General features: G+C 36.0%; 1 protein-coding gene across 5 annotated transcripts in view; it reads left to right on the top strand.

Annotated features, from left to right (window-relative positions):
* The window catches only part of Cacna2d1 (calcium voltage-gated channel auxiliary subunit alpha2delta 1), a 426,913-nt gene that overhangs the window by 216,495 nt on the left and 197,606 nt on the right, over positions 1-12,812 (top strand). For all 5 annotated transcript variants that reach the window (XM_021190608.2, XM_021190611.2, XM_021190609.2 and 2 more), the window contains exon 4: positions 6,017-6,076. In XM_021190608.2, the coding sequence (XP_021046267.1) occupies positions 6,017-6,076 (60 nt within the window). The remainder of the gene's footprint in view (positions 1-6,016; positions 6,077-12,812) is intronic.

Consider the following 12,812-nt stretch of genomic DNA (forward strand, 5'->3'; position numbering starts at 1 on the left):
AACTCAGAAATCCGCCTGCCTCTGCCTCCCGAGTGCTGGGATTAAAGGCGTGCGCTACCACACCCGGCTTGTGAGCTGGACCTTAAGCCAAATAAGAAATTGATTGGTAACTCCCAAAAGTTCCATGCCACCATTGCCCTGGCAGATTTTACAGGCAGTTTTTGTGGCTGGGTTGGTGTTTACATTTATCTTTTCTTTGCAGGGTCCCTTTCTTTATCAAAGACAATGGAATATAGGGGCGAAAGTTCTTGCTAGGTACCAGTTTATCTCTGGTTTTACAAAATGAAGAAATAAATAATTAAAACTACACGAATCCCAATATTAAGCTATTTATGAAAACGTATATTTTGATCCATTTTATTGACACGAGAGCTTTTAGTTAAGGCTGGAGTCTCAAGCAAGACTCAGCTACCCATTCTGACCTGACGATTAAAGAGAGCAGTAATGGGGAAAAGTGGACAGGAGTTTTATTTATTGCACCCACCAAGTCTGTCTTTAAGGTACTAACATGGTCTTTAGGTTTAAAGAGAGGACGAATCAGAAGATAGAGTAAGAGATACCCACAATTAAGGTATCCTCACAGAGTGCGGTCTGGTCATGGTCATCTAAGTTTTGGTTCTGCAAGGTGCTTCTAAGGAGCCCACGCCCTTCCCACCCTCAGCACCAATTTCCCTTCTGAAAGATTATGACTTCTGCACTTAGAGAACAAGGACCTCCCATGTAACCAGGTCCTAACTAAGCAGGCCCCAAGTTCAGAAGTAGCCTACTATTATTGCTTTGCATTGCTTACAAATTAACCAACCTCACACCTCTTTCCTGAGAGAGAGAGTGAGTGACCCCTGTCACATAGCCTATGCCTATAAGCTCTGCTCCCTTACCTAAGTCATGGAACACAGGTCACATATTGACTAAGCCTGCTTCCTAATGCTGTAAGTTTCTCCTTTCCTTGTAATTCCTTAAAAATTACAGCTTTGCTTCCTTGGCCCAAAAATGAGGGACAATTTCTGTCACCCAGTGTACTTCAGTGTTAGTAAAAACCTTTTGTCTGAATGGAATGTATCCTGTTTCATCTTTTAAACTTCCCCCAAAATCTGGCAATGCTCCAAGGTAAAGCCCAAGAGCTTCTGTTCTTCCTGGACTCTAAGGTAGCTGCAGGGTTAGAATAATGCCATATCTGTATGCAGGTCGAGATGCCAGACTTTAAGTGGGCTTTAATTACTCAAATGACTAATCAGTGTTTTGTTTTGTTTTGTTTTGTTTTGTTTTTCCTACTCAAATAGCTTATAAAAGTCTGTTTCAATATATTTCTATAGATGTGAGTTTTTCTATAGGAAGAAACAGGAAATGGAGGCACAGATGAGGAATTTTCATTCATTTTATTCTTATTAGCATGTTAAAGTGATCTTCAATGACTGCAGTTCTAACAATCTTTTCTATAAAGTTGTGTTTTTGAAGTTGGAATGGAAATAACACCATATTGATTTCCACATATATATGTATAAATAGAAATGTAGTAAAATACACAAATATCTGAGATACTGAAGACAGTTAAATTCATCACTTAATTGCACAACCGGAAGGCCCACGCCACCACCATCCTCCGAAACAAAGTCTGTGCACTTTTCTTCAGAATTTGGAAGTGTGTTCTTTCACTTTAATCCGTTGTTTTCAAAACCTTTTATTAGGCCATTCAAATGTGTGTCCTGATCCTGTAAGAACCTTTTAATGAGAATTAGTAAAACCCATTAGAGTGATAATTAGACTGTCAATACAGGTACAGTACAGCAGTTGCCAGCCCTTATTGGGTATTAACTGTTTGAACATTAATCAAAATCTCATAAAATGAGTATTTTCTTGAATTAGCTTGCTCCTTATATCTATTGCCCTTTATTAAAGAGAAAAATCTTGATCTACACCATCAAAGGCATTGTTTTAGAATTTGTTAGAATAAATTCTGTAAGCCAACACTGCCTATTTCAATTTGAATGTTAGCAGCCTTGGAGTCTTAAATGAACAGTCCTGGGCTGCCTCATATTTTGCTTTCAAAGCTCTTTAAAGAAATGCTTATGATTGTTTGATTGTTCTCAATAGTTCTTTGGAAGAAAAACTAGTATAAAATTAATTCATAACCCAGGAAGCAGAATACTTAGAAATTTAGAAAATACTATTTATTTAAGAAGAAATATATTTGCATATTACTGATTGAAATGATAGGACTGTCTCTTTTCAATATATCTCTACTTCTTTTATTTGACTTCCATGTCATATATCAGAATTCAATGCCAGTGGAAAAAAAATACAGATATGCCAGTGAAGCCTAGGGATGAATAGACCTCCAAGGGAACTGGCCTTTCTCTCATCTGATAAGCTGCTTCCATTCTGCTTGCTTGAATTTTGTTCTGGTCCCTGCAGACCACTGCATATCAAAAGCTTCTTTACTGTTACTGATAATCTGGTTGCATTTGAAAGATGACTTTGTAAAGACTGCTCCTAAACTAGCTTATTTTATGGTTTTATGTTGCAATTTTGTTTTTCATTTAACCTGAAATAATAATTTCTGTCATTGCTTTATTGTTGAACCAACAATGTCTTTATTTATACTATGGGTGTCTTATGGGTGACTTTTGATAGAATTATGGGAAATAAAACCTGGCATTGTATAATGAGCTTGATCTTCAAGGCCTAAAAGCTCAGTGGCCAGTCTGCTTGTTAAAACTGAGTCTGTAAAAACCACCTTTAAGGTATTTAGGGTTTCTTTTTGTTTTTTTTTTGTTTGTTTTAATATGCAAATCAATGGAAATAAGGATATGTAAATTTTAAATACATCATGTTATATATAAATGATTTTCTCATACATTTTGAATAAAGCCATTTAGGTGACCTTCTCTGCTTTGTCATAATGTAAACAGAATTAAACTTAACGTTTCTTTTTAGGTATTGGAAGTGGAATTTTTAGAGCCGAAGTATAGACTCAGGGAGCCCAGATAAAGGAGGCTCAGCAACCAGCCTGCAGCATGCCAAGTAAAGGATGCTGCTGCTTGTGGTGAGAGGGGATAGAAAAGACTTTCTCACTATGACCCCATTGGGAAGAAAACCAGTAAAGGAGTCCGGGGACTCCAAGTTCATTTTCTGGGTACTGAGATGTACTTTTGGTTCAAGGAAAGAAGGATTGGAGCAATGGACATAGAAGTATGTGGAGCCAAAACATACTGGTCAAATCAAATTCTAGTTGTCCATTGCCTGTCTGACTTCTGCTTCTACAAGGTCATCCTGAGGAAGTTATAGCTATCCTTGCTTGTAGAGAACAAGCTGATTCTTAGGATGGCGCCATTGCTGCTCTGGCTAGTGCCTTATACCTCCTGTCATGGCAATTGTCCCCACTTGGATGAAGTGTGTTTCACATGTTGTTTGAACCCATGTCACAAAGATGTTTACCAGTCAGTAAGTTCTGCTTTTCCAGGAATACAACATCAACTCAGAGAGATTAAGAATGCAAAGACAAAGCTAAATAGGACAAGATGTAGTTGATGGTGCTCATGACTAGGGCGATGACCTCCTTCAGTTGCTCTTGCTGGGACAGGTGCTTTTTTTTTTTTTTTTTTTTTTTTTTTTTTTTTTTTTTTTTTTTTTTTTTTTATTGTTCTATATAGGTTTCATGTTTGCTTCCTCTCTATCCCAGTCCTTTTGATCTCTGTCAAATGAAGCCACACAAGATACTCAGAGCACAGTGAAGAAGATAGGTGTATCATATAGTACAGTGGAACACTCTCAAAGGATGAGGAAGCCATTGTGTCAGCTTACACTTATTTTAGGCAGACTTTATACAATTTCTGGATTTTTTTAATTTTAATTTTTTGATCTCTCTATAGAGTCCATCCTAGTGTTACTCGCAACAATCCTTCTTCCTCAGCCTTTCAGAGTTCTCCTTTATACAATTTTCTGTCCAAGTGGTTATCAGCCCAGTGGCTGGAATTTTTTAGTGTTCTGGATTTTTACTAGAGAGGCCATGGCTAAATAATAATAATGTTACAGCTCTGTCCATCCTTCTGCAAAATCATAAATTTACTTAAATTATTAGGAGACTTTATTTTGTAATCCCCCACCCCTTTTTGTAATTGAATTCGGTGGTTCTTGCATATAGACATTGTAGATTATCATCTGTTAAAGGCTGGATAAACCTGGGACCAGCTAGTTTAGAATGCCATGTCTCCACTAATGGCCAGAAAACAGACAATGGTCCCTTTCTTCTAGCCAGTTATTGTGCTCCTAGAGTTTTCATTCCTCTTTTTTCTGGTGGCTGATTATGAAGGAAGGGTTCATGCCCTGTGACTTCCCAAACTGGTAATACCAATTCCATAATTATGTTTTCTTTCTTTGTAAATAAGTAGTTGTTATAGGACATACCCATATATACAGCTGTAGAGATGGAAATTGGCTAACAGTAAAATATTCATATTTTATTAGATAGGGATTTTATTAGTCTTAGTGCAATTTCCCTATGGCATTCAGTGGTAGATTATTGGCTTTTGAAATGTCACTTGACTGGAACAGAAGTTAATTAGAGGCTTGCTGGTGTCTAGAAGGCATGTCAATTCCTATAAGTAATGACCTTCTGGTCTTTTGCCACTAGAAAGAGCAGTTAGTGAATGTGCTAGTTATAACACAGACTACCTTAAAAGTCAGTATTTGGAACATTTATGAAACTTGATTAAAGTTTCATTTTTTTCTTTATGAATAAAGATATAATAGTAGTATATTTTTAATGAGTTCCTAATTTTGTATTTCCAGCAGAGAATATAAAATTTAGCAACTTTTGTACTTTAACTTTTAAAAAATACTTATTTTAAAAATACATTTAACTTGCTATATTTAGGTTTCTAAAACTTTTCAGATTCTCACAATAAATGTCCTTTATGTTATAAAATCTACGTTTAAATTGTGTTTGAGTGTGTGTGTGTGTTCATATATCCAAATTCCATGACACATATGAGGAAATCAAAGGACCAAGGGATTGAGTCTCCTATTTATATAGTATGCAAATATATGATGTATATAATATATTATATTTATATATTACACAGTCATTTATAAGACCTTTGTAATAGCTTAGAAAGATGAACATACTGTCGTGTTAAACGTAAAGGATAGAAACCCACATCTTAATGTAAAGAGTGGTCAAAGGGATGCTTGGATGATCTGATGTAGACCTGATGCATGGAAATTGCAAATACCAGCAAACATTACTTAGAAAGTGTAACATAAATTACAAAACCATTTTGTGACTAATATTTCCGAGAGTCTAACCTGTTATTTGTCTCTTTAAAAGTGAATTTGATACATTTATATTCAAACTATATTTGCTGTTAAGGTTGTGCTGTATCTGCCCCTATGATTCAGCTTAAATATACTTGAAGTCAATGATGCAGCCTTACACTTCCTGCTTGCTTCATCATACTCCAAGGAGGTGAAGTGAAACCGTTTCCATACGTGTGCATTCTGAGTTTCCAGGCTTTAAAATCATCTTTCAAACATCTACAAATACATTCAGCAAATAGTAAATCTCGAACTCTTTATTATAAATGTGTCTATTTGGTGACCACATATTCGTTGATCTATTAACATCCTTCTCTTTCTACTGACTGGAATATTTGGAAGTGCTTACTAAGAACAGGATGATACGCCAATCAGTATACTATCTTCACTTCATTCAAATGTTAAAAAAAAAAAAAAAAAGGTTGAAATATACTTCCTTGAAGGAAAGCCCTCATTCCTGATGAGATCAAGAGAGGCAGGTCCACAGTTGTATTTAAGAACAATAGATTATTTATTGCTGTAGCATCAATGTTACTAACTTAGATTGGTAACTGGTTTGTTACCTATGGATCTTGAATAAATGTTACTTTTCATGCCTCATCATTAATTATAATTCTGAGCTGACAGGTAGTGTATTATGGTATAATTCCATGTTCCTGTAGCTCAGTTCATGTGCATCTAAGATTTACCATTTCTTTTTCAGCGCCTGGCCATGGAAGCAGAGAAAGTCCAAGCGGCCCACCAATGGAGGGAAGATTTTGCAGTAAGGACCTTTTCATATTCACTTCCTTTAAGTTAATCAGTATTTTTGTTTGCATAATTTTGGCCGTGTTGCAAAATTCAGTGATGGATTTTTACAGTGTTATAAGAATTTGATCCGAAACTACCAAAATCTCCTCTATCCTTTTGTGAGTAACCAGGACCCATGAAGTTAGCTGGAATAGTCATGTTCCTGTTTATGTACAAGAAAATAAAGAAAAATATATTCACATGTTCTTACATTCTTATAGGCACTTGGAAATATATTAAAGCATCATTGAATCATGCTCTCTGAAAAAAATCTTCATAGTTATTTTGAAAACCAGTGTGCGTGTAACTGGCTTATAAGAAGAGACACATATTTTGTAATTGTGTCGATGTGTGAAGTGACTGAAGCCAGCATTAAGCTCTTACCGTTTGGTTTGTTTCTGTTTTGCTGGAAACATTCCTCCTCCTTCTCTGGACAACTTCTGGACATGCCAGCTGGCGTTCCATCTCCCATTTTCTCTTTTATTTGATAAGCTGGTTTGTGTTCTAAGGCATGCTGGTTAATTATATAACAATACAGAAACCCCCCTGTAAATTATGAACTTTACATTACCCAGTGAAAGAAATTGATCTCAGATTGTCACCTAACACATTTCATGCCTAAATTTATAATGGAGATGTTTTCAGTCTCTACTTGCTGATAAACTCCTTCCTTCAGCCCATTGATGCTATTTGAATAAGGACTAGAGTGTGAAAATCAGCTAATGGTACTTTCTGAGATCTTATTTTAAAAGCTGTCAGGTTTAGAGTTCAGAAACTTATGTATCACTAGGGCTAGGAAGGAGTGCCACCACTCTGTGTTCATTTATTCCCTTGTTCATTTTATATGGAAGGAATCGAATTTAAATAACATGATGATTTTTTTAATGAGCTTCCTGCTTGACATTTCTGAACCTTCTTATTTATTTACTAACTTGTATCACACAATCTATTAAGTAGTGATCCTATTTAACCACCATCTTGTTTGACTTTCCTCAGTGAATTGATCATATTGACTGGATTGTTGGGCCTTATTAAATATTGGATTTACTCATGGTTGTTTGTCATGGTTAGGTTAATAAAGGTCAGATTGTCACCGGTAATACATGAAAAAAAATGTCAAACAAGTAAAATTCATAAGCACTTTGAACACTGAGAAACATAAGCTTTTGGAATGAGGTGGTTAGTATGCAGTTAATATCTTTGAGAAAAGTGAAAAGACCTTAAAATTGTGTTTCTTTAATATAACCTAAAGACAAGTGACCCAAATGAATACCCTTGGTGGTTTATATAGATGGAATGTTTTCTTATTGTTTCTTTTTCATTTAACATGTGACATATCATAAACATAAAACTAGGTTGTATCTGTGTGGTTTTGTTATAGTGCAATTGCTGGTGATTACATTTGAATCTTGGGTAATTAGCAGAACTCCCAAGAATCGTCTACATCTCAGTCTTCCTCTGTAATATAGATGCTAAACCTTTTCTCTTTGGGGGAAAAAAAAAAACTTTGTTTCATTAAATCATGTAGTATTTTAGGTCTTTCTTTAAAAATAAACACTTGGCACAGGCTTATCCTAATCCCTTCTTTACCATTGCTGTTGTATTTGGTCAGTAGCTGGTTTTCTTAGACAGAGGAGTTCTTTCCCAGATATGTTGTGAACTGTTGGCCACTGGGCTCGTTGATGCTAAGTCCTCACTTTGACAATACCTTTTATTTCTCTGTAGAAAAGTGGTAGGCGAGCATGAATTATCACTGAGCATTCGCATGGTCACTGTGACTGGTAGGGAACACTGTTAGAACATTTCGTTCAGGATAGCAAATGTGTTCAAAATTATACAAAAGCCATTACTAAATTTTAAATGGATAGAAAATAATTGTTTACCCAGGATTAAATGTTCCCATCAAATAATACTATATGGAGAATTCTTGAACAAATTCTATTCCAAAGTTCCCGTTGAGTTATTGTGCTTTTGGGATGTATGTATACCATATTATCAGGAAAAGAGATTCTTACAGGGAAAACAGGAAAGATCCCGTGGATCCATTTTTACTGCACAAACTTGGTGGAAGACCGTGCCTTCGGTGTGCAGGGTACCCATCTGTCCGTGGTCTGCATGCTTGAGGCTTAGTGTATTTCCGGTCCTTACATTTTAACCAAGAGTACACAGCGGCCTCCTCTTAGCAAGTCCATGCTGGCACAGAACATTCAAATTGTGTGGATTTCTATGCCTGGAGACTACACCTGAAGTAAACTTACTAAAATTTTAGATTCCAGTGACTAAAAAGCAGTAAAGTAGAACACTCTCCTCCCATCTTCTTTTTTTTCTGAAAAGTAGATACTTCTATAATTTGTAGATATATCAAGCTAAATCATTCCTTTAAGTTGAGAATAACATTCAAATTGGTTGGTGATTAAACATAATCAACAGCAGGTCTCTGTTTTGATAAAGCACCCAAAACAGTTCAAGTTTTGAAAAAGTTTACTTTGAATTTTGATATAACATTCCAAAATGTCCTCCTTTTACACTTTATAATTCTTTTATCATTTAAGGCATTTGACTTTTTTCACCAGTGAAGTAGGTATTTAGTAATTTAACACTAAGGCAATTTAGAAGGCAGAAAGAGTTTCCTAAAAGCTGCATTAACATTTCAAAAGGAAATATAATATTCTGCTTCTTCCCTCAAGTGTAAGTTGGCAAGTTTCATTAATATTACTTAGGCAAAACTTGATTAACATCCCCTGCTGTGTAAAGTAGAGAAATCACATAAATACCAAGAACAAAGGCAGTCCAGTCGATGCTGGCCACAGGAAGGGGCTCCTGTAATTCACACACTCCCTCAGCTCCATTTCATCCCCACAGGAATACACAATCAAGGGAACAACTGGCCAGCTAGCTCTGTTATTTGGCATGTGCTGCTAATAACTCGGGAGAGAACAAAGGGCACACACTCTAACTAGATTAAAATTTATGTGGTCGTGCATTTACAAGTTCAAACCAATATTTGTAAATAAGCTACATCTTCCAGCTGTGTCTGGCAGGCTCCATGCAACTTATGGGTGTTAAAGGAGGCATATCATGTCACTTAAGATGGACAAATCATTTGATTAAGGGCAGGTGGGTGGAGGTGGGGGGGTGGCAAGCTTGGTAAACTAATTGTTCCGCATGAAATAATTTCTATTACTTTCACCAAACAGATCTTTTCCAATTGCATCTGAGATCTCATTTGATTGCATTGCAACGGCCGGTTAACTAAAGCAATTTTGTTTCCAACTAAGCCTGCAATATTAATTGTACTTACACATGTATAAACATAAGGGGTGCCTAATTTGTATTTTAATAACTAGGATCTTTATGTATGGCTTATTAGTGCCAGCTTGTTACTGTGTAGGCTGAGTGGAGATGTCTACAAATTGGCCAGTAAATAAATCATTCGCAGAACCGCTTTAGATTCTGCTGCATGGGGAAAATAAATTAGAAGAGGAAAATTTTTCTGGTGGAGTTGAATGTTATTGAGTCAATCAGGCTAATTTAGTACTCTAATATAACTTTAATTCTGTAATTGTCAGAAGCATTTTACTAAGCCATATATCGAGATGTTCCTTTAACATTATAACATTCAAAAATTCGTATTTGTGTGAGTAAATAGGTATTCTGTATTATTTCATCTGTCCCTATTCATTTCATGGAATTACATCATCCATGTCAATCATAGCATGGATGATTAATGCAATGAGGAAACATACTGTGATTATTTTGATTTTAATGCACAGAGACAAACAGTATTCTCTGTGACAACTTGATGTACATGCTGGATATGAAAAGATATATGCATCTCAAAATTGGAGGATGGCTTGCAGTCTCCATAAACGAATAAATGAATTTGATGGATCATCAAAGTAATTCCAGCCTATGATTCAATTAATTTTTTTATAATTTTCCCACTGGTTGTTTAGCTTGCATATTTATTTTTTGTCATGTTATTGCTATATTCAAAACCTTTTGTAATTACTGTTTATTTGATGCTCCTTAAGAATCTACCCCATCATAAAAATAGATTAAAATGAGCCAGAGCACAAAATTAATGTTCCCTAACATCAGGAAAGGAAACTAATGAAAAAGAGGTAGAATAAGTTTTGGTGCTTTTATCTAAGCATTTGTGCTCATGATGAAAGTGTAAAGCAACACAGAAGTATGTGAAAACTGTGGGCTTTAAATTGTTGCTTAGCTTGAGTAATAGCTCATATCTTGAGTCTTACACTGAAAAGGAAAAGCAGTACCTTTAAATACTTATTATCTGGCCCAAAATATTGCTTCTACTCTTTATAACGTTTCTGGTGTTCACTCTGGCCACACATTCTGTTTGACTTCCTTTAAAGTCCAATTTAGAAGATAGCAAACAGTCCTCACCGAGACATTACCGTGGCATGGCCCATGACAATGAAACTTTAGATTTTATAGGGGTTATGTGAGAAGTTTCTTTCGTTCCCTTTCCATCCACTCAAGAAGATGACAAGAAGTTGGAAAGCTGTACCTCACTGAGAATGGGTACAGGACTACTGTGCTCCAAGCTATTCATGATCATGTTGCTGGCTCCATGTTCTGAGACTGATATGATGAAAATAAGTCAGCTACTGAGATTTCTTAAATTGCTGCAATGTTTAAAAGTTCCAGCCACAGAGAGTGCCCATAATCGTACTCGTTGATATTTAAGGAGTCTATTACTTCAACCTGCTAGGGCTGAAATTACAGCTGTCAAAAGAAAATCTTTAAGTCAGATATTTTATTACATACTACAATATAAACAATATTTTCTTAATTTTTGTGGAGTACTTATTTATGCTGAATTAAAGATTTACTATATTAAATTTTGAACCAAAGAGTAAAAGACGAGGAGCACGTATAAATATTATAAATGGCTACAAATTACATATAATTCATAGTCAGAAGAATTACCTCCCAAACCTTTATTTTTTCACTTCATTGATTAAAAGCCTTCAAATACATATTGAAGATATGTCTCAGTGCATACACTATTTGCCAGTGCAAACACAAAGACCCACATACGGATTCTATGCACTAAGGGAATATTATGCTGATGTAGCGGCTGTCTGTCCTTCTGGCCTTCAGAAGGCTGAATCAAAGGATCCCCAGGTCTAGAGGTAAGCTAGAGGAGCCTTACAAGCCAGCTCTGAGTGCAGCTGAGACCTCCTTCCTCAGTAAATAAGGAGAGAAAGTAGGACTCTAGATTGTGGCTTTGGCTGTCCATAGGTTTGCCCATGTGAGTACCAGCATACACCCTGTGTACCTGCACAGAGGCAAACACACATGCACACACATTTACAGACTCATGAACAAAAAGTCATCAATTCAGCTATGCTTGGTGCTTTGTGGTCTGGCCTAATTAATATTTTCTAAGTTTACGTTGCAGTACCAGTCTAATGGTTGATTCACGTGGGATAAACACCCAGAGTAAATCACTGATCTTCTCTTAAAAGGATTTGCTTCGTGCCTTTCAGGCCTTTGCTCATCCCGGAAATCCCTCTGTGGCTTTGATTGACTAATATTAGATTTGCTATTCTCTGTGAATTCCTAATGCTTGTATGCATTGAAAAAAAATGCATATTTTTTTTCTCCACGTTTTTTACTACTATCATGTATACTTCCAGGGCTGAGAAGTTTGGCTGACGCAATACAGAGATAGTCTAGTACAATGCATGACAGATGACATCCTGCATATATTTTTATTAAAAAATAATAACTTGCACTATTAGGGTATCTGTTTTTACTTGTAAACTTTACTGTCAACATTACTGAAGAGATTATGAAATATTTTGTTGAACTGTACTTTTATATGGTGGAATATCTTTATTTACCCGCAGCTGTTGTGAAGCACTGGGCTTAGAGTTATACAAATCTACATAAATTTTGCATCTGACACTAATTTGCAGGTTTGGCAAAATAATATTCTCTTGAAATATCTATTTCTTTATGATCTCAGCTCTGTTGTGCTCATCAATACAACTGTGTCCTTGAGCCATTCAGTCATTACGCCTCTGCTCCTATGATCTCCATTTGTCTCCCATACAAAAACATTTCGAGAAACTCCAAGTTCATCTGAGATGATCTCAAGTAGGTCGGCACAGTCCCTTAAACAGAATTAACCCCTGTTAAGCACTTGCCAGCTTCCACTCCTGACAAGGCTACTTGCCTCATTGAAATTTCTTTAATCTAGAGATACAGTGAACACCATGTAGATATGGATACAATGACACTTTTCCAAATCCTAACCAGTTTCAGTGAATGTGGATTGCAAGTCAGTACTTAGTCTGTGTCACAAAGGACCTGAAGGAAATGACTCATTCATATTCATTTAAGCCTTCTCTCTATGAGAGAAGACATGTTTTGCAAGTAGCCTTTTTTTCCCACTTCCTCCTCGACCTTCCCATGCCCTTTGGCCTCCTGGGGATATCTATCTTCTCCTTATGAGACAATCATGTGACTTTCAAGAAGTGAATGCATCAAAAGGAATTTTGTCAGCTCTTAGCCTATACTATCCTATTTAGGCTATTCATTGAGGCTGCTCTTGCTCTGTTTATCTGTAGCTCCTAAAATTTGTTATAAATTAAGTTAGGCAAGTTATGTAAATGTGCCTAGCACCTTGAAAACCTTTGAAGGTATAATTGTAAGTTAGGAGCATTTTCTCTTTC

Source organism: Mus pahari, chromosome 2 (assembly GCF_900095145.1).
Source record: "Mus pahari chromosome 2, PAHARI_EIJ_v1.1, whole genome shotgun sequence".
Taxonomy (NCBI): domain Eukaryota; kingdom Metazoa; phylum Chordata; class Mammalia; order Rodentia; family Muridae; genus Mus; species Mus pahari.